Raw genomic sequence first — 23,047 nt, forward strand, 5'->3', positions numbered from 1 at the left:
ACTGACGGATGGACAAACAAATGTGGTCCATGCATACAACAGAACATCACTCAGCCGTGAAAAGGAGTGAAGCGCCGCCACGGGCTACAACATGGGTGAACCCCGACAATATGCTCAGCGGAAGATGGCAGACACCAAAGACCACACACTGTATGATTCACTCATATGAAATGTCCAGAATAGGCAAATCTGTACACACAGAGAGTAGATGAGTGGCCGCCAGGGGCCAGAAAGAGGAAAGCACGAGAACTGACTGCTCATGGGTGTGGGGTTCCATTGTGTAGTGATGAAAATGTTCTGAAATGTGACAGTGGTGACGGCTGTACAACTTTGTGACTACACTTTTAAAATAAACCACTGAGCTGTACACTGTAGATGGGTAAATTTCATGGTATATAAATCTCGATAAAAATAAACAAAACTTGGGTCGTGGGGAGGGATAGATTGGGAGTTTGGGATTTGTGTGGATATTTGGGATTTGGGATAGTGTGACATGTACACACTTCTATATATAAAATAGATAATCAACAAGGACCTACTGTACAGCACAGGGAATTCTGCTCAATACTCTCTAATAACCTATATGGGGCAAGAATTTGAAAAAGAATAGATACATGTATAACTGAACCACTTTGCTGTACACCTGAACCTAACACAGCATTGTAAATCAACTATACTCCAATATAAAATAAAATTTTTTTAAATAAACAAAACTTTCTTTTTTAAGTGACAAGACAGGAAATAGACCAGAGAGGTTAAGAGCAGGGGTTGCCACACTACGGCCCTTGGGCCAGATCTAGCGCCCACCAGTGTTTGTGAATAAAATTTTATTAGAACAGCTACGCCCATTCATTCCACAGTCTGTGACTGTTTTAGAGCCACGCTGACACAGCTGAGTAGTTGCTGCAGAGACGGTCTGGCCGGCAAAGCCTAAAACAATTCCTAACCAGCCCGTCATGGAAAACATGTGCTGACTCCTGGCTGAGAGTGAACTCGGGACCCAACCAGGCCAGAGCTCAGATTCTGGCTCTGCTGCGTACGAAGGACCAGCATGTGTGTGTGCCTGGTCTGTGTGTGTCTGTGTGTGCACGTGTGTTCTCTCTCAGTCTCCGCTCCTGGAAGTGAAATGAGTCAGGACAGGTGAGGCGCCCAGGGACACCTGGCTCCAGTGAGCAGCATAGGACCCCCGCCACCGCGTCGGGCAGGTGAGCTCCCGTCAGCTCGCTGCACAAACCCCTCCTCGGTGCCCTCTGCCTCAAGACCAGGCGCAAATCCCACACCTGACACAAGGCCCCTTTATATCCTGCGTCCCTTGGCCTCTCCAATTTCAGTCTCAAGGATGAAACGGGGTCCCCGCCTGGCAGACCCCACATCCCTCGAGGCTCAGTCAAACATCCTGCCTTCTAAGAAACTGTTCTGACCCCTGACCTCCACGCCCCACCTCCAAGCCCCCTGGAGTTGCTCCCCCACCCAGTGGTCCCTTCACACTTTGCACCCAACGTGATTACAAACCTCAGCTGCCAGGATGCATGTGGGGCCTGATCTACATGTGGACCCCCTGGCCTGAGATGCTAGGGGCAGAGGCCCAGTGCGCCCGCCCCACCACAGCAGTACCCCAGGACCTGGCAGACCCGGAAGGCAGAACACACTCCATGGCCACCCAGCGCACTGAGCACCCACCACACACCAGGCGGGGCTGACCCTTCACACTCACTCACCAGGTCCTCGTGACCAGGTAAGCATCACTATGTCAGTTTCACCAATCAGAGGGGGGTTCAGAGAAGCTGGGCAGCTTATCCGATGAATGAATACAGAGCGGAAGGAAGGCTCGGACAGATGCTTCGGAACACTGATTCTGCTCCCAAGGGACATTTGGCGATGGCTGGAGAGATTTTTGGTTGTCACAACTCAGTGGGTGCTACTGGCATCCAGTGCATAGAGGCCAGGGATGCTGCCAGACACCCTGAAATGTACTGGACAGTCCCCACCACAAAGAATTATCTACCCCAAATGTCAATCCTGCCTAGACTGAGAAACCCTGATCTATAACAATGTTTTTAAAAAGCCGGGGCAGGGGGGGCTAGAGTGGTCAGGGGAGATTTCAAAGACAAGGTGAGTCCTGGCCTGGACTTGAAGTTTTAGAAGATCTTTCGTCTGGAAGATGCCTTTTGCCTGACCTACTTTCTTCAACAAGAACCTTAACCTACAAATTTTCCCTTCGCTCCTTGACCAAGAGGTCAGGCTACAGCCAACACAGTCTGCCAACCAGCAGAACAGACCTTCTACAAAGAATCCCAGCCCAGAACAAGCCAATGTTCTGCTACGAAGTGAAGGATGGTACGTGGGGCCGGCAGCATAGACGTGCTCTCTTCCACACCCACAAGCATACGCACGCGCATGCGTAGGCTGCAGTCTGGATCAGGAAGCCGGCCCCAGACCCCACAGCCTCTGCTGTTCACAGCAGTGACCCCGTGAGCCCCTCCCAGCTGTGCACAGGCACGGAGCTGGCCTCCAGGCCCTGTGGAGAAGTGGCCGTGGCCTCGCTGCCACCGTGGGCCTGGCGTCCACTTTGAGATGGTCCTGACCTCTTCCACGTTGCCCCCCTGGCCGGAGCAGCCCGCCTTGGGGGAGAGCAGGCCGCACGCAAGGAGAGAAAGAAACAGAGCCCGCCAGGCCAGTGGCCTCACCTTCCGAGTCCAGGGCCTGGATCTTAAGCTCCAGCGGGGAGTCCTCCAGGTAGAGCTCGCGGGTGGTGGAGACGATCTGAATGCCATGGATGAGGTCCACGATGGCGTCACAGCGCAGGACCTGGCCGGTGGCTGCAAGGGCGGGAACACAGGGTCAGCCGGAGGGCAGCCACCCCACCTCCAGCGCCTCATAGGCTGGGTGGTCTTATTCTTTGGCAAACACAAGGAAAACCAACAATACCCCCCAAAAAATGGGGCTGGAAGAACCGAGTCAACCCTCAGGAGACCCACGAGGCCTGAGAGTCAGCATGGACATCCAGGAAGTAAGGGCCTTCCAGACATTTTCATTGCCCATCTTGTACTTTTCCACCGCGAGCGCCAGCGTTTAAAGCTGTGTGCAAAACACTTCCTAGAATTCCTAGTTTTGTTCAGAGTGTAACCACTGAGCTGAACGACAAGGGTTCTGGTATGATAAGTTAGCATCCAAAAGGACGATGCTGTTCTGAATGCCTGTCCCTACTCTGAGATTAGCAATTACACCCAGAATTTGTGCGTTTGTGTGTGTCTGTGTTTACACTGCAGTTTTTGCATAAGACTATCAACTACACTAGAGTATAAAAAAAGAGCGTGCCCATCTGCACGGATTTTTTACTTGCTCCGTCAATAAGACACATAAATGGCATTACCTGGAGAATCCTCTAATGTAAAAAATAACAGCTTGTGACACAAAATCATTCTGACCATTCTCCGGGCACCATATAACTACTTGTATACCCTTAACTTTGTGAGAAAGCCATTCAGCCCCATTTATCAAAAACCTTAAAAATATTCATAGGCTGTGACCCAGCAAAGCTGGGAATCTATCCTTGGCAGGAAATAACCTGAAAGAACCCAAAATTGTTCCCTGAATGAAACTATTTATTTTCCTATATAACACTGAAACAAACATCTGAAAACAATCTGAATGCCTCATATAAGGGAATGCTTATAGCACAATCTCTGGTTAAGAATATTATCCGGCCATTAAAAACAGTTCTATAATAAAGGGGGAAACTTTTCATACCATGTTAGGTGGGGGAAAAGCATGACGGAAAATTCATTGTTTTCTAAGCATCTTATGACCATAATGTGGCAAATTAAATATGGGGAAGTGAAACATTGCACAACTTTCTTCATTTTGAATCAACGCCCATTAAGAGTTATTTTGGTAACAACTAATAACTTAGAAATGAAAGCCAGCCTCCACGGGAGGGAAGGCAGGACAAGGTGCTGGCAGGAGGTACCAGGGTTCACGCTGCTTGCTCAGTGTCCCCCCAGCTCCATGGGCGTCCTCAGGCCCAACAAGAGAAGGGAAGGCGTGGCCATGGGCTCTTCAGTCCCTGTGGCCCAAGGTCTCAGCAGGGTGTCTCCAGCCCCTGAGCCCCCATCCCCACTGGGGGCCACGCGGGGCACTGGAGGGCCTTACTGATGTCCTCCGCGAAGATGATGCTCGTCAGGCGGGCGGGCTGGGACAGGCGGGCCTGCACCACTGCCTTCCGGGAGCACTGCTGCTCGTCCAGGCCCAGCGGCTCAATGCTGGCCACCTCCGGCCGGGTCGATGACCTGGGGCAAGAAGAAGAGAAGTCACCCTCGGGAGCCACTGGAGAGGCAAGGCTGGGACCAGAAGCCAGAGCCGCAGCCACCCCCCAATCTGTCCCAGACTCGCAGGATAAAGGGGGCAGGCTCCACCAGCTTCAAACCCAGAGGAGACAGGCAGCCGAGGCCCCTCTAGTAGGAGTAGGACATCCTGAGGGCATGGACCTCCCCTCCCACCTCACCCCCACCCCAGCCCTGAACATATCACACAGGCAGAGAGTCACTGCTCGGGACACTGGAAAATACCTCCATGGTCAAGTCACCTGACAGGACTATTCCAAGGAACTGGAAACAACTATTGGTGGGAAAAGTGCCTACGGTGCCTGGGGAGGAGGAGAGGCCAGGTACCTGCTGACCTCTAGGCAGGACCTGGCACACGGCAGCCTCCCAGATGGTCACCTCCATCCCCAACAGGCCCTACAAACCCACAGCTCACCGACAGGAACCTTGGCAACAGGCACAAGGCCCAGCGCACGGGGCCGAGGTTACAGGGAAGGTGGGTGGAAGGGCAGGTAAACACCTTTGCCCCGGAGGGAGGATGGGTCATTCTTCACAGAAACAATGGTTCATCACCCTGCACCCCGAGCCAGGCAGAGAGCGCCAGACATGAGAGGGGACGACAGGCAGAGGCAGGTCCCGTCTGGCAAACGCAGAGACACCCAGACTGTTATTAAAATACAGAAATGTGCTGGGGCAGTGTGGTGGTTAATTTTACGTGTCAACCTGGCCAGGCCATGAGGTGCCCAGCTACTTGGTCAGACATTATTCTGGGTGTGTCTGAAGGTGTTTTGGGATGAGATTAACATTTAAACCAGTAGACTGGGTAAAGGAGATTGCCTTCCCCAGTGTCGGTGGGCCTCACCCAATCAGTTGAGGCCTGAATAGAACAAAAAGGCGGACGCATCTGCAAATGAGAGGGAGTTCCTCCTGCCTGACAGCCTACAGAGGTGTGTATACACACACACACACACACACACACATACTGTTTCTCTGGAGAACCCTGACCAATACGGGGAGGGCAAAGAAGATAACGAAAGAAACTATCTACCACGTGTTAAGCCCAGAGCTAAATACTTCTGTCCATCAGATTACTTAATCCTCCAGTAGGCCTATATGGGAAAACCAAACCGAGGCTCAGAGAGGTTGAGTAATTCCCCAAAGCCACACAGCTGTACGTGGCAGGGCCAGTGATCACAGCCAGGTCTGTGTGACTCCAGATCAGACAATCCTCCCACTACACGAGTGCTTTCCCCACGGTACGGAGCACACAACACCAGACAGCAGTGAGGCACCGATGATGTATCTTTACATTGACTCTTTAGGTCATTTAATTACTACACATTCATTTTTAATTGCTTCAGGAAAAACAAATGTATCAAACTTACGAGCTCCTAAATGTTAATACTGAAGAGGATGTCCGATGTTCAAAAAAGGAGTCATTTTGAAGAAAATAGTAAGTTTTTGTGTACGTGGTACACTGAAAAGGCAGCAGTCTGACAGTGTCATGAAGCGGCTGCATTTGGGAAGGAAACACAGCATCCCCAGGACAGCTGTGAGGGGCGGGGTCTGTCCATCAGCTGCCATTTTCCAGTGTTTCTATAAAACAAGGACAGAGCAGCCCCTCGCACTGAGAGCTGGAGCTCTCAGGACCAGCCTGTCCCCACACTGGTTGGGGAGGACCCACATGAGGAACGGAGGGAAGGGGGTAGAAAGCACGTGGGCCGCATCAGCTGCCTCAGCCTAACCCTCGCGGGCTCTGGGCTCATGGCCCAGGCGGCAGGACGGCTCCAGGGAGCAGGGCTCAGAGAAGGCGGGGTCTGCACAGAGCTGACAGCTGCGAGGCCCACCCAGAAACCAGCTCCGAAGGCCGAGTCACTTGGACACAGCATCACGTTCTGCCAAGGAAGCAGGTCCAGGCTCAATGGCTTTTCTGCCGAAACAGCCTTCCTGTGTCTCCAGTTTAAACGAACGGCCGCTGCTCAGAAAGGATGAAAGCTGCTCCAGCTCGCCCACCTGGTCATTCTGTGCATCTCAGCTGGTGGTTAGCACGCCTGCCCACCCTCCCCACTCATGCACTCGCCTTGAGACCCACGGGAGGAGCTTCAGGGGCCTCCCCGGGCCCCTGGCGCAGGCAGTGAGGGTGACATGGCCTCACCCTCTGCTGAGAAGGTTAAGGCCCAGGGCAGCAGGTTGCTGCCACCCGCCAGCTGTGTGACATGTGACACTGAGCAAACAATTCCACCTCAGTTCTCTGTGCCTCTGTTTCCTCAGCTGTACAGGGCAATAAGAGTGGTACCTGCTGCAAAGGGTTGGGGCGGATTAGATAGGATGACGGATGTAAAGCTCTGACTGCAGGGCGTCACACATGGTCAGCGAGATTCTGACCATAGAACTTTGCTTTTTAAAAAAGTAAGAAAACATGGGCCCTTCTAGATTGTGATCATTCACATGGGACCTGTCCATCCCCTTCCCTGAATGAAGCCTGACCCTGATCCCTGCTGGTGGGGCCCCAACCCCAACCGCAGACATCCTCAGAGCCACAGGCAAAGATTCAGGCCCAAAGCAGGGTCCACCACTGGCAAGAGCCTGAAGCCTCTGACTTCAAGCCTAACCTCCGCTCCGAAGTTCTCCCTCCCCCAGCTTCCCCCCCAACCCTCCACTGCTGCTGAGCCCTCCACTCCTCGTGTCCCTCCCACCGCTCTTGTGCGGCCCGGCCTTGAGGGCTCATGGGAAATGGTACCTCTTCCACAGACCCATCCCTGATCCTCCTCAACCTCCACTCAGCTCCGACAGCTTGGGGTCCCTAATGCACCCATTCATTCATTCATTCATTGAATCCATATTCACTGGGTGATGTGCAACATTCCAGGTACCATTCTAGGTGCTGGGGACACAACGAAGTACAAAATACACATTAATTCCCACCTTCACGGAGTTTACATTTTAGTGGGAGGAGAACAAGAATAGACAAAATGACTGAGCGAACGTGGGATCTCAGACAACAGTGCTACGGACAAATAGAAGGCAGGGGAGGGAAAGGCTGCAGTTTCCAACTGGGTGGTGAAGGGAGCCTCCCTCAGAGGGGACACGTGAAGAGGAGAGGCAGACACAGGATCCCTGAATACCTGGGAGAAGGGCTTTCGGGCAAAAGCATCGGCATGTGCAAAGGCCCCGAGACCAGGGCTGGCATGATCCTTCTCCCTGTCCGACCCCTCGGAGACTGAGTGTGAGGACAGCGCCCGTGGCGGGCTCATTTCTTGCCCTCAGTGCACCCAGCATAAGACTCTGGTGCAAGTTTTTGTAGATGCCCCGTATCAGGTTACGGATTCTCTTCTACGCCAAACTTGCTGCAAATTTCTATCATGAATGACTGCTGAATGCTCTGCACCTATTGAGACCGTTATATGGCTTTTCTTCTTCATTTTGTTGATAGAAGAATTAATTATTCATTGTTGATCAAGCAATTACATTGACTGGTTCACGTTAAACCAACACTGCATTCCTGAGATCCACCCCAGTTGGTCATAACACAATACGCTTTCTATATTTTTCTGGATTTGATGTGCTGCTATTTTGTTCCGGAATTGTGTACTCTGCGTCTGCGAATTTTTTTCTTATAACGTTTGAGCCTGGTTTGCAATCAGTGTAATGCTGGCCTCATAAAAAGGAGCTAGGAAATGATTGTTCTTCCCGCCTTTCCTGAAAGAGTTTATGAAGGATTTGTACTATTTCCTCCTTAAACATTTCCTAGAATTTACAAGTGAGGCCACCTGGGTTTGGAGTTTTCTTTTCTTTTTTTTTTTTTTTTTGCGGTACGCGGGCCTCTCACTGTTGTGGCCTCTCCCGTTGCGGAGCACAGGCTCCGGACGCGCAGGCTCAGCGGCCATGGCTCACGGGCCCAGCCGCTCCGCGGCATGTGGGATCCTTTCGGACCGGGGCACAAACCCGCGTCCCCTGCATCAGCAGGCGGACTCTCAACCACTGCGCCACCAGGGAAGCCCTGGAGTTTTCTTTATGAGAAGGTCTGTAATTATAAACTTAATTTTACCAAATGTCCTAAGGGGACCGAGAGGCACCAAGGGCTCTATGCCTGAGAACCCTTCCCCAACTCCTGCACAGGAGGTGGGGAGCCTGCGGTTCAGTGTTGGTGGGCATGTTGCTTCCTCTCCCCTCGAATTGCTCACCCACATCCCAGCGAGACCCCTTCCCAGATCACAGCAGCTCCCAACAAGGGCCCGAGGTGAGCAAACCCAGGGTATATATACTGCCCCCCACCGCACGCGCACACACGCACGCACACACACACACACACACAGCTGGGCAAACAGGAAGCAAGGCAAACGTGCACACATGGGTGTCATTCCTGCAGGGGACCCGTGTTGGGTTCTGGCTGCCCAGGCTCCATTCCCCCTCCTCAGTAAGAGCACCCAGCTTTTCTGGGGGTGCTGCTCTCCTCCACCCTCAGACCATGAGGCTCCAGGGCACCCATGCTCCTTGGACCCTGGGAGGCAGGTGGCTGGGGCCTGGCCGATCAGCTGTGCATCCCCCTGGATGGAGGTGTTCAGACCCAGCGTGCAAGGCTTGACAAGGGCTGCAGGGCTGGACCCATCCTCTTGCTACCCCAGAGGGCACCCAGCTGAGGCCCGAGACCAGGCCCTGCTGACATCACTGAGCCCTGTGTGCAGCCTGAAACAAACTCTGCCAAAACAACGTCCCTGCTTTATTTAAACTATTTTGGTTTGAGTTTCCTGTCACATGCAGGAAAGTCAGGAGAGTTGAGACAAATGAAATCCCCTGACTGATTTCTTCAAGACAACTTGCCTTATTACATTCAAACTACTGGTACTATATTTTTTAAAAAAGAAAACAAATTGTCATTTATTATGTGCTTACTATGTGTCAGGCTCGGAATAAAACATATCACAAATGTTTTATTTGCCTCCCAATAGTCCTTCTGAAACCCCCCATTTGATACACAAGGAAACCTCTGCATGGATGTGGAGTAACCTGCCCAGGGTTACATTCCCGGAAAACACCTCAGTCCGGCCTGGCTCTAGACCCCTGGTCCAGACACAACCTTCCCCCTTGTGGTGAATGCACCCAGATTGTTCAGAACAGAGCTAATGGCCTCCACCTACCTGGGGCTGCCCATGGGAGGGCCCAGGCTGCCAGACCTCAGTGAAAAATGGCTCAATCACCCCCTACCCCACATGCATCCTAAATACTGCTTCTTAATGTGTCATCAACTTCCCTAAAATGCTACTGAACCTGGGTAAAACAGCCACTGATGAGAAGGTCTGGCACACTTCCTGTGTATCCTAGGACTGAGCTGAGTCTGTGACCTGGTTTTGAATGTGGTTCTGCCTGTGAGTGGGGAAAAACATGCCAAGTATGCAAAGGAATTAGCAGAAAAACTGGTTCTGCTATTTGGTTCCCTCTGCCACCCTCACCTGCAACATTCAAAGTCCCTGCCTCTGGACTTGGGTCTCTGGCCACCCACCGGGGCAGCTGCCTGGACACCTGCACATTCCGCCCTTCCCGGCCCCCCATCCAGTTACATCCAAGTAACCTTCGTATCTTTTTCTTATTTTCTTTTATTTGTTTTTTTAATTTTTTTAAGATTTTTTTTTATGTGGACCTTTTTAAAGTCTTCATTGAATCTGTTACAATACTGCTTCTGTTTTATGTTTGGGTTTTTTGGCTGCGAGGCATGTGGGATCCTAGCTCCCCGACCAGGGATCAAACCCGCACCCCCTGCATTGGAAGGGTGAAGTCTTAACCACTGGACCACCAGGGAAGTCCCTTACATTTTTCTTTTAAATTGATTCTTCCTTATTGAAAACGTACTTATTTATTTATTTATTGGCCGTGCCCCGCGGCATGTGGGATCTTGGTTCCCGGGATTGAACCCGCGCCCCCTGCAGTGGAAGTGCCCCATCTTAACCACTGAACCGCCAGAGAAGTCCTGAAACAATACTTTAAAAGGAAACTTCGTATCACTAGTATAAATAGAAAGCCTACACCATTTGCCATCCGAGGTAAACATAAAAACAAACAAGAATCGAAACAATGTTACTGCATTTGGGGGTGGGGTGGGGGACACTGTCACCCCAAAAAAAAGAAACAGGCAGATATTACAGGGTATTAGGAAAAGCAGAAGGTGGTTGTAGGGGCCGGGGGATGGGGAGGGGTTAGCATTTAATGGGGACAGAGTTTCAGTTTGGGAAGCTGAAAAAGTTCTGGAGATGATGGTGGTGATGGTTATGTAACAGTGTGAATGTCTTGATGCCACTGAACTGGACACTTAAAAATGGTTAATTTTACGATATGTATATTTTACCAAATTTTTTTTAAAAAGAAAAAATGGAAACAACATGTTGGCACCAGAAATGAATTTTTTATCTTGAGGGTGTCTAATGGGACAGGGGAACCCGAGGACAGGGAGGGTCAGGCCAGAAAGCCACGGTGGAAAAAGGAGCAGTGACGGTTGTGCCAAGAAGCAGTGAGTGGGAGCAGAGGAAGACACAGCCCTCCCTCCACCCACCTGCAGGTCCACCCTTCCCTGCCCCCCATGACAGAGGCAGCGCCTGCAGGGCGGGAGCCACCTCAAGGGGCAGAGCAGGCTTGGGTTGGGGGGGGGACCCACAAGGAAAGCAGGAAGAAAACCACCCACGGAAGCAGGTCCACTGAGTAAACACACTTGCTGTCACCTCCTTCTGTGGGTCTGGGTGGGGGGACGTGACCAGCCCTGGGGGAACCACGGCTGCAACAGCCCGTGGGTCTGGTGCAGCAGGGAGAGTCAGGCCCAGGCCACCCTGCCCAACTCCTGACCCTACAACCCCCTTTCCGTCTCCGGTCCACCCTGTCCAGAAAGGCACTCCACCCCTGCGGTCACCGCAGCAGGCCATTCTCCCAGACTTACTATCATATGAAACACAGCCACAGACTTCATCTTGGTTTACTATTTAACTCCCACAATCAACTACAAACGCCATGAAAGGAGGGCCTCACCTGCTTGTTCACCATCCAAGCCCCAGGACCCGGCTCATCGCAAGAGTCACAGATATCCATCACTTAGCTGGTGAGTCCCCAGCCCTTACCTGTGAGCCACCCCTGCTGAACAGGGCTCGTCCCCGGGCATCAGCGGGACAGCCCTTCACAGTGAGCACTGTCCTGGGCACTGCAGTGGCTCTGGCATCTCTGCCCAAACCTCAAACCGCGAGAAATATGAGCCCCAGCTGAGAGGTCTCCAGTCCCAAGGCCCCCGCAGAGGAAAGAGGAGGGAGGTGTGATCCTGGGGTGTGAGGGGACACAGCGCCCGCAGACGGGCTGTAAAGGGCGAACGCTCTACACCCAGAGGAACAGAGGACAGCTTCGGGGTCAGGGAGGGCCAAATGATGGGCCTCTGGTGAAATTAAAGCCACTTTTTCGGTAGGGCTTCCACACCGCAAACTGTTTACGTCCATTTCTGAGCCGCTGCAATCTCCCTCGGGTGTTACTGCCCCACCCGCCCAGCCTCCTGCACCTGCCCGCCTCTGCCCCGCAGGCTCTGAGCAGAAGGCAGCGGGGCTGGATGCTGTTCCAACCTGGCTCCCTGGGCGGGCAGGGGGGTTTCCGGAGGCCACCCCCGCCCCTCCGCGACTGCCCCGGCAAAGGGCTGCAGGGTGACCCACGGCTGCCTCCTGCTGGGGGTGAGCAGAGGGGCCCTGGGACGTGCACGGCCTCAGGCCTCCCGCAGTCACGGGCGGGCAAGGACAGAGAGGCTGGGGGCTCCTTCTGCCCACCGCCTCTCCGAGGGTCACCTGACCCGCCTGGCACACGGCACGCTCCACGGATGAGCCCCACTCTACAGGGCCCAGGCAGCAGAGAGGGCTCCCTCTGGCCTCCCAGAGAATACTTCCGCCCTCGTCTGAGAGGTGCCTGGGCCGTGGACCGTGGTGAGAGCGTGCACCTTGGCTCGGACCAAGCCTGGCCAACACATTAGGCAGCTCCCAGGTGCTCAGGAGAGAACGAGGCATCCGGGCCCAGCTCAGTACAGTGGGCGCTGTGGACACCCTGCCAGATGCTCTTTACCAGGCAGGTCCACCCACCCCGGCCCCAGCTGGAGGCGGGCTGGGCAGCTCACAGTTTACACCTGCGACCTTATTCAGTCCAACACCCTTGGCCAATAGGTGCTTTGCCCAGAGGCCTGGGAGGCTGCATATACCCCCTTCCCCGGGGCAGCCAGTGGCTGACTTATAGTGGGTGAAAAAATGCAAAAGCTTGGTCTCCGGCTGGCCTCAAGGGAGGACAACCTGCAGCGCAATTCAACTCCAGAGGGTCGAGGATCAGCACAAGGCTGGACTTTCCCTGTGACCACACCCTCGCTCTCTCCCCTCCCCGACCTCGCTCCCCAGCAGAGTGCCCTCTCAGTAAACCAAACCCTGTCTCGGGCTTTACTTCTGGGAAGCCCACCTAAGACACTGACTTCCTCCAAGACAGGGCAGCCCCCTGGAGAATCCAGAACACCCTGGACTTCCAACTTCAACCCCAGGGAAAAGAATCAACGGATGATGGAACATCTACCCGGCAGCATGGTGCTCAGACACTGAAAACTTAAGATCATGAAGCAACATTGAAAAACAGCTGGGCTTTAACATTTGCTGGTGGTTGGCAGAGAAGAAACTTCCCAAGTGACCTGAATACCAGGTTTGAGCTTCGTGGGGCGGGGTGGGGGGGAAATAAGTGATCAAAAGGAAAACAAAATGGTGACTGACTGTGTTACAGTCAAAGGATTATGGGAGACTTCCGTGGTGGTCCAGTGGTCAAGATTCTGCGCTTCCAATGCAGGGGGCGTGGGTGTGATCCCTGGTCGGGGAACTAAGATCCCACATGCCACTCAGCCACAAAAAAAAAAAAAAAAGAAAAAAGAAAAAAAAAGGATTATGGGATACTTCTCTTTTTCTCCCTTTTCCCAACTTTCTCGTGTCATTTATATAAAGGATGCCTTAAAAAGAAGCTAATGAAAGATGCTTTGGAGCCCTTTCAATAACATGAAATATCAAAAAAGAATCAGGAGTTTGCCACATAACCAGCAATCCCTCGGTGTGACTGGAGGGGTTCAATCAGGTCTGGCCAATTCGCCAGAGGCTGCAAACCCCTGAAAGAGGTGGAACGGGGGCACGGTCCCAAACTCAAGACCGTCACCACTTACACGCGTACCCCAGAGCACTGCCCTGAGGCTCTGACTGAAATGTGAACAGTTTTAACCTGATGCTCTCTACAGTTCCCGACCTTAAAATTGCCTGATTATTTGATGCTATAAAATCAAGAAACAGGAAAAGTAGACTTAAAGCCCCTGGGGCTCAGGCACGCAGTGATTCCAGTAAAGTGGGAGCTTGGCCGAAAAGTCAAAGGATGAACAAAAATTCCCCCAAGGTCCAGGAAGGTTTTCATTTTCTCTGTTTTTCACCTCACACACTTCACAATGAACTCCTTGAGTGAAGAGGCTATTTTCCTCCCAGGTATAGATGAATGCAGATAGGAAGCTTGCCTTCAGGCCCACTCTTAAAATTCAAGAGGGGACTCTTCAAAACCTAAAGCAATACCTGACTGAACTAGGAAGCGCATACTAAAAATAAGGAAAACATTTCCAATGCTTGATTGACAGAAGCTTCTGTGAAGTTAAGGGGAAAATCACAACCACCAAACACCTCCAAGACACTTAAGGTAAGCAGTTACACATTTGCAATAAAAGCTATGGATCAGATTCAAAACAAGTTATAAGATACTTAGCATCCCTCTGATGCATCAGTGATTAGGAATGGTTTTTTCCCTTCCTCCTCAGAAACTATACAAGTAAATTAAAATCCACCAGCTCTTCTCAGAAAAGAAAATGCGGTTAGAAAAAAAAAAAAAAAGTTGTCACTTCAGAAACAAAAAACACAGCTCTAGAATCTCAGAGGAAGTAGCATACAAATACACCCAAACGGATTCATTTGAAGCCAGCTGTTTTTAATAGCCAGCTTCCCCTTTCTTGCCCCCATATCAAGAGAACAACTTCTACCAGAGAATGAGCACGATCACCTGCAAAGTGTGCACTAACAGGTGATTTCCCCACACCAGACGGCTCTGGACAGGGATGAAGAAAAGTTAAAGAGAAGATGTGATATCAAGCCAGAAATACGACCCTCCAGAGGAGGCAGGCACTAAACCCAAAATGCATTTGTCTGACGTGGCGTGTCCTTATTTCAGGAGGTGAACTTCAGAACACAAATAGGTACTAGTAAAGCACATAAGCTAGAAGGTAGCCTGAGCTCCGGCACCAGGCTCGCGGATGTGCACGGATGATTGACTATCCCAACAGACTTAACACACGTTGGACTCTGTACTGTGATCACACCCTGTTACACTGTCTAGCCTTGAAACAGGGGACCAAAGGGAGGAACAAGGGTGTGGCGCGTGGGGATCACCCGCTCCTTTTCATCGCCAGCAAGGTGGCGGGGAGGTGTGGTAGGGCCTTGGTCATACCCAGCACCGCCTTCACCCTGCTAGGAATGAACCTGCTCGGGGTGGAGCCCCGAGGCCGCTTCAAGCTGCTGCTTCTCCATCTGAAGGATGGAAGGGCTGGACCACATCACCCATTTACCGTGAGGTGGGGCGGACCTCTAGTTTCATTAGTTCCTGCGGTTCCCAGATCACATCCCCCACAAAAGGTGCAGAACTCCTGAGTCCCCCCAGGAAGCTAGGGATCAAGGCAACCCTGCTCTGTGGACAACCTGGGGTGAACCAACCATTCCCTTGCCTCTCTCATCTGTAAAACAGGTGCATCATCTGTTAAACACCTAGGGTTTCCTCCGAAAGACCTTTCATCAAAAGTTTACGTTCCTCCCAAAGACGCGGAACGACTGATTCCACTCCCACACACACCTTCCCCACTTCTCCACAAGCCCAATTCCCACACCTGTCCAGCGCCAGGCATGAGACCCGGTCACCAAACTACGGAAAGCGGCGTCCCCAGCCCAGGGCTCTATAGGGCCCTGACCACCTCTCCCGGAGCCTGGACGAGAAAGGCGTGCGACCACGTGGACGCGCATCCCGGGACCAGCAGCGCCGGTGCGACCCTCTCCCTCCCGCAGGAGGTCCCTCCGGCAGCCCCGGGCCGGGCAGGCCTTCGCGGGCCCTCCGCCGCGCCCGCCGCACGCCCTCCGTGAGTCCCGCCGACAGCAGGTCTCCCGCCCGCACCACCTCCCCAGAGGGCCCCCTTCCCGCCAGAGCGCGCGGAGGCCTGGGCGCCGCCATGCGCAGTAGGGGCGACCCAGGCGCACGCCGCCGGATCACGCGCGACCAGCCGTCAGGCCAGTGGCCGCCCGGCCGGCAAGCCGGCGCCGGCGAGCGCGCGCCGGCGCACCTGCTGCGCGGGCCTGCTGGGGGCGCGCGGCTCCCGGCCTCCTGGCGCCGGCCGGGCCCGAAGGCCGCGCGCCGCAGGCCCCGCCGGACCCGCCCGGGGCCGCGGCCTCCTCCCCGCGCCCGCGCACCTGCAGCGCGCCCGCCCGGCCGCCCGCTCCCGAGGCCTGCCTCCCGCCCCGGCCCCGCGCCTCACCAGCGGTAGCAGCCCTCCGAGGCCTCCAGCGTAAAGTTCACGCGCGTGGCCCGCGTGAAGGGCAGCAGCACCTTGGGGATGTTGAGCTTGGCCGCCGGCGCGGGCAGCGCCAGCAACCCCGAGAGCGCGAGCAGCAGCGGCCACAGCCGCCGGCCCCGCGCCGCCATCCTCGCCGCGCTTCACCTCCCGGGACCCGGAGCCCGGCCGCGCGCGCACGCGCGCGCGCTCCCCTCGCGCCTGGCCGGCAGGTGATAAGCGCGGGAGGGAGGGAGGGGGCGGGGCGAGGGCCGAGGCCTCGAGCCCCGGCGGGCCCTGAGCGATGGAACTGTGGGGGCCGGGCTCCCACCCCCGGCCCCCGGCACTGCGGGGCGGAGGGAGGGGCTGGGGAGCGCACCCGGGGACACGCGGGCCTGGGTGAGTGGGGTGAGGCGCGCCCCCGAGTCACCGTGGGCGGGGGAGAAGGGATGAGGCGCCCTGCGGCGGTGGCGCCCCTCGACCACGCGGGAAGCACTGCACGGTTTTCTGGCCTCCACACTCGTAGCCCTGGTTTCAAACTCTTGGTTTCAAACTCTCGGGCGGCACTGCACGCGGATGTGGAGCCTCTCAGCCGTCCCGCAGCCATTCATTCGGTCCTGTTCAGCGCCTCTGGCCAATGACCCTGGCCAGGGCCCAACAAACGAGTCCGCCAGGCTCCTGAGACCTTGGGCTCAGACCATCAACCCACAAAGGAACAGGCCCCCAGGAAATCTGGAATGCGGAGCGCATCCTGGCCCAGGCATCCAGTAGAGGGGCCCAGTTCCGCAAGGGCAAGCGGCCTGCTGAAGCCCTGGGGGCCCTGTGGGTGCTCCCTCCCCCTTCAGCCTCCTCCAAGCCTTGCCAGGGAGGCTTCATGATCCCCAGTTCTCCAGGAGGAAACAGGGTGAGTTGGCCTGAAGACCACGCAGCCACGAAGGGCAACACTGAGGCTCTCAGATCCCAAAGCCCTTCTTTGCGCCGCACCCACTGTCTTCCGGAAGCCGTGAGGGGGTTACCCAAAGGGCAGTTTTAAGGCGCCAACACTGCCAGAGCACATCCTACCCCTCCCCCGCACGCACCAGAGAGAGAGAGAGAGAGAGAGAGAGTTCAGCATCACTGAATTGTGCGTGCAGAAATCTTAAATCTTAACTTCACTTTACAGGTTGTGCCCTAGGTTTGTAGTAGTGTTTGTCACGAATTACAGGAGGGGGTGAGCTCTGCAGTTACCCTGTGCACCAGTGCCTTTAAGATGTTAATCTGCTGCGGTGAGGGCCCAGCCTAGTGGGAGGTCAGGAAGAGGCGGAGTAAGTGCACTGGGGCCCAGCCTGTGTGAAGGGTCCAGGAAGTGTGCCCTGGATTGTAACCGGATAGGCACATAGATGCCCCTGCCTGATGATGGAGGGAGAAGCTGAATTTCAATCAGGCTGGGAAAGGCTTCTTGGAGGAGGTGGCCCCTGGGCTGGGCATAGACACCTCACTAGGCTTCAGAGAGGCCCAGATGGTCTGAGCGTGCCCCTCAGGGGTCATCCAGCTTTTGGATGGTGAGGAGGGGTGTTTGGGGATCACCCTCAAAGCCTAAAGGCCCGAGACCAGAGATCTCTTGGAGCTGGGCTCTTCCCTGGGTGGGGAAATTCCAGTGGGTTCTCTTGTCTAAAGAAACAAGAGTTGTATGGACAAAGCAGCCTCAGAGCAAGTATCTGTGAGGAATTTTTAGTGTTCTTGTTTGCATGTTTTATTGATTCATTTTTTAGTCAATAACAGATGGGTTTAAGCTAAAAAAGGCTCAAAAGGGCTCACAGTAAAAGTGACTCCCCCTTACTGCCCCTCACCCAGTACCCTTCCCAGAGGCAACCAGTATTTTCTGCTTGTGTATACTTCCAGACAGATTTTACGCATATACAAGCAAATACCTGTGTGTATACAGTTAAAACTCATGATATAACTTACCATGTTCCAATTATGCCCACTTAAATTGGCAAACCAGGAGCCTTGCCCAGCAGGTAGATAAATACAAAGGACTAGGCGGGGCATCAGGGATCTTAAGCCCATCTGGCCTGTTAGGAGCATGAGTCCCTATGGCCCCATCTTTCCAGATCTTCTGATTATTGAGAAGAAATCAGTAATGTGGATTTGTAGATGAAACAGCTCAATTGTAAATGAATGCAATTGATTTATTTAAAACAAACATCCACACTCTTGGCCGTTTATCCCAGGAAACTGAAAACGTATGTTTACACAAAAGCGCCTACATAAAATGTTCAAAGCAGCTTTATTCATAATAACCCAAAACTGAAAACAGCATAGAGGTTCTTCCACAAGTGATGGTTAAACAGACTAGGTGCATCCACACCATGGAATGCCACTCGGCAATAAAGGAACAAACTGTTGACGCACTGGACAACTCAAATCTGCAGGAAATTATGCTGAGTGGAAAAAAAGCCGATCGCAAAAGGTTACATATGGCATAATTCCATTCATATAATGTTCTTGAAAAGCAACGTTATAGAACTGGAGAACAGGTGAGTGATTGACAGTGGGTGAGGGCCACATGGGGTAGGGGTAGGGGGGTGATGTGGCTATAAAAGGACAACATGTGAAATCTTTGTGCGGCTGGAAATGTTCTATGTCTTGACTGTGTCTATGGTAAATCTTGGTTACAATGTCCTGTTTTTTTTGTTGTTGTTTAATTGAAGTATAGTTGATTTACAATGTTGTGTTAATTTCAGGTGTACAGCAAAGTGGTTCATTTATATATATATTTTTTTCAGGTTCTATTCCATTGTACGTTATTACAAGATATTGAATATAGTTCCCTGTGTGTCCTATAGTTTTTCAAGCAGTCACCATTGGGGGAAACTGGGAAAAGGGTGCATGAGTCTCTCTGTATGTCTTAAATATGTCTCTCTATATATGTCTTTTTTTTTTTTAAAGAATCAATTTTATTTATTTATTTGTATTTGGCTGCGTCGGGTCTTCCTCGCTGCGCCCCGGCTTTCTCTAGTTGTGGAGAGCCGGGGCTACTCTTCGTTGCGGTGCGCGGGCTTCTCAGGCTCAGTAGTTGTGGTGCACGGGCTTAGTTGCGTGGGATCTTCCCGGACCAGGGCTCGAACCCACGTCCCCTGCTTTGGCAGGTGGATTCTTAACCACTGCACCACCAGGGAAGCCCTCTCTATGTCTTAAAACTGCATGTGAATCTACAGTTATCTAAAAAGAAAAAAGTTTAATTACACAAACAAAAAAGCAAACATACAAGCAGGCCTAACAAAATAATCCGGGTGGACACAGCTTGCTGACCACCTATATGCTTAATTTAAGGCAGTCAGGAAATTTCCCCAGCAAAAAACTACAAATGGGAAGCAACAAAATGATGGATAGAACATTCTTCCATTTGAGATGTTTCCCTTTATGTTGTCCTTAACTCTGTCCCCCCTCCCATTTTCACTTGCCAGTGAACCTGGTAAGGGACCATGTCGGGACCCCGGGGTCCATGCAGCACCCTCCTTCCCTGCCTTTGGGTGCCTTCTCTGGGTATCAAGTGCTTTATCTGAGGTTCAAGGAGACAGTGGGCATGGCCTGAGCAGGCCATGCTGCCCCAGGCACAGAGACCCTCGGGGATGAAGGGACCCCAGATTTGTCTACCTGATAAATAAAATGATATAGGAAAAAGACTTCTATCGGTGACTTCCACTCTCGGCATTTCCTACCACGCGGAAAAAGCTTACAGTATCTGAGTACCGTCTGTGCTGTTATTTCCTATTTGTCTTTAAATCAAAGTGTTTACATATATTTCAAAAGGAAACTTTGTCACTCTGGTAAGTAGAAAAACAGTATCTGTTGCCAAAATAGAAGTAGCCATAAAACAAATACAACGAAAAAAAGGGATGCCATTAAGTTACAAGGAGACACTGTTTCCTTCCAAAGGCTCAGAGCCCGAGGCCTGTTTTCACCATTCAGCAGGAGAGGACCAAGCACTGGACGATAGGGGCCTTTCTTCTTGAGCAAATAAGGGTTGAGAAGGAATTTCAAAGGCAAGGAACTATTCCTAGTGGCATGTTGTCATATTAGAACCTATCTGCCATCTTTTTGCAACAAATACATTTTTAAAATTGTGCAGTGGAGAAGCTCAAGCATTCACAATAGTTGATAGAATAGTATAATGAAGCCCCAGGCATGACCGTCCAGTCCCGTGACCATGCGCCTGCAGCCAACCCCTCACCCATATCATTTCGCAACAAACCTGAGACATCCCATTTCTAAAAGATAAGGACCGTTTTAGATGTACACTCTAACCACAATACTATTATCACATCTAAAATATGAACAATAATTCCTCAGTCATAAAATATCCAGAGTTCAAACTTCCAACTGTCTCATAAACATCATAGCTTTTTTTTCACAGTTTGTATTTTCAGAATCAGGATCCATGTTAAGGTTCACACTGCAATGGCTTGAAATGAGCTTTTAATGTCCAGGTTCCCCCTTCAGCGCTCTTTCCCTCCTGGCATTGTCTGTGTTGCCCCTTTCTGCTGGAGTAAAAGCTTTTCTTTAGAGCACCCTCACTCACACCCAGCACACCCCCATATGCAGGACCCAGCCCAGCAGCAGTGGTTTCCCTGCTGCACAAGGCTGCAGCTACCTTCTGGTCACGGTCCCTGGGGACTGAGGAAAGGGGGTCCCACTGTGGGCCTTCAGCACTGTCTCTGGGCTGGAAACCTCGACGTTTGGGGAAATAAAAAATAAGAAAAAGTCTGGGAGCATTGGAACAGTTTCAGCCTTGGCAGAATGCTTTCCAAAACTTCATCTTGTGTAAGATAATGGCGCCATTTAATTACAGAAATCGCTGCTTTTTATCAGTGCGCAGACATGCTGCCTGCTCACAGGATCTAGTTTCTATTTGTGCTTTTACTCTCACTCAGGACGGTTTTCTTCCACTTGCCACGTCCATCCTCTGCCGGAGTCAGGGACTGCTTCGGCCAGTTAGCTTTCCCTGGACCACTGAACACCTCATCCTCACCCACCTACTCCCTTCGTCCCCAAAGGCATCGCTATGGGACAGTGGCTGCAGGATAAGCTGATTGCAGCTTCATACCGTCAGGCCCCCTTAGAAGTTCTGGCACGTGTGTTATCCCAGCCGGCTAAGTCTGACACCAGCAGCCCTGGAGGGACACACAGGAGTCCTCAGACATCACTAGGCCACCAGAACTGGAGGAGGGTACGTCCTACCCCTGGCTCCCCAAATGGCTATTTCATACCTCCAGTGTCGTACCTAGCCCATCAAACCTCTTAGGTAGGAAGATTTTTTTTAATACTCCTTTATAAGAAAAAATTATTTTCTGTAATAAACATTAAATGAGGGAGTTCCCTGGCGGTCCAGTGGTCAGGACTGGGCGCTTTCACTGCCATGGGCCTGGGTTCAATGTGCAATCCCTGGTGTGGGAACTAAGATCCCACAAGCCATGTGGTGTGGCAAAAAAAAAAAAAAAAAAAAAAAAAACATTAAATGCAACATAATAATGGCTGGGAAAAAATAACTTTTTAAAACTTGTTTGATTGAGCTTTGTATATACAAGCAAGCTAGCAAAAGCAAGTTTTTAATTAAAAAAATAAAATAAATATTACTTAATAGCCAAAAAGGGAAAGGTAATAGATTAATAATTTTTAATGACATTAATGTATTTTTTAAAAACTTATACTGACATATTGGCCTGTTACAATAATAAATAATATCAGAGTGTACTGGTCCATTTAATAAATGAGAATAGCAACAAAAAAATTTTATTCTTAATCTAATATGAAAATTCAGTAAAGTAGTTCAAGTAGAAGGTGAGATTTGCACTTAAGCAACAAAAATATTACCCCTTACAGTTTGCACTCTGTTTCACTGTCTTAAAATTTAAACCAGGTAAGAATCATAAGTGGGCTCATAGGATGGCTGAATAACAATAACAGGAGTTGTTTTCTCTGTCTTGACAATCATGGTGCCATCATTGATCTTTTCGGATCTACTGTTTAGGCACAGAAATGTGTACCATGGTGGAGGCTGGAGACAAGAACTGTGTCTGAGGCAAATTCACAGGATTCCAAAAGTTACTCTGGAAACAAACACAAATCCATATGTATGGGGCCTACTGTGTAACTAAGAGTTTTCAGAATTAACATCCATGTAGAGTACGTTGTGTGTTAAAGCATACATTTTTAAAGTATAATTTTAATGTTTATATGTTATTAACATTCAACAGTGCACAGGCAACCAAAGTAAAAATAGATAAATAGTACCACATCAAACTTCAAAACTTCTGTGCATCAAAGGATGCAATCAATAGAGTTAGAAGGCCACCTGTAGAATGGGAGAAAACATTTGCAAGTCACATATCTGATAAGGGGCTAATATCCAAATATAGAAAGAACTCCTACAACTCCACAACACCAATATAAATAACCCGATTTTTTAAAAAAATGGAAAAAAATAAAAAAATAAAAAAAAATTTTTTAAAAATTTAAAAAAATTAAAAAAAATGGGCAAAGGACTTGAATAGATTTCTCCAAAGATGATATACAAATGGCCAATAGGTACATGAAAAGCTGTTCAACATCATAATCATTAGGGAAATGCAAATGATTTTTGCATGAGATCTCATCTCACACCCATCATGATGGCTACTATTTTTTTTTTAAAGGCAAAACCAGGGCTTTCCTGGTGGCGCAGTGGTTGAAAGTCCACCTGCTGATGCAGGGGACACGGGTTCATGCCCCAGGCAGGGAAGATCCCACATGCCACAGAGCGGCTAGGCCCTTGAGCCATGGCCACTGAGCCTGCGCGTCCGGAGCCTGTGCTCCGCAGCAGGAGAGGCCACAACAGTGAGAGGCCTGCATACCACACACACACACACACACAAAAAGGCAAAACCAGAAAACATGTTGATGAAGATGTGGAGAAATAGGATTCCTTGTGCACTGTTGGTGGGAATGCAAAATGGTGCAGCCACTATGGGAAACAGTATGGAGGTTCCTCAAAAAAGTATATAATTACCATATGATCCAGGAATTCCACTTATGGAACCCAAACAATTGAAAGCAGGGTCTCAAAGAGATATGTTCATAGCAGCACTGTTCACAACAGCCAAAAGAT

The 23,047-nt window shown here is 51.3% G+C and overlaps 1 protein-coding gene across 1 annotated transcript in view; it reads right to left on the reverse strand.

Annotated features, from left to right (window-relative positions):
- NUP210 (nucleoporin 210) overlaps nt 1-16,092 on the reverse strand; it is a 101,672-nt gene extending 85,580 nt beyond the window's left edge. Inside the window, exons 1-3 of the mRNA XM_082638305.1 lie at nt 15,904-16,092; nt 4,153-4,289; nt 2,688-2,819 (exon numbers count right to left, since the gene is read on the reverse strand). Coding sequence (XP_082494431.1) covers nt 2,688-2,819; nt 4,153-4,289; nt 15,904-16,070 — 436 coding nt within the window. The 5' untranslated portion in view covers nt 16,071-16,092. The remainder of the gene's footprint in view (nt 1-2,687; nt 2,820-4,152; nt 4,290-15,903) is intronic.
- Nucleotides 16,093-23,047: the final 6,955 nt, after the last annotated feature.

This window comes from Mesoplodon mirus, assembly GCF_964341445.2.
Source record: "Mesoplodon mirus genome assembly, chromosome: 12".
NCBI classification, from domain to species: Eukaryota; Metazoa; Chordata; class Mammalia; order Artiodactyla; family Ziphiidae; genus Mesoplodon; species Mesoplodon mirus.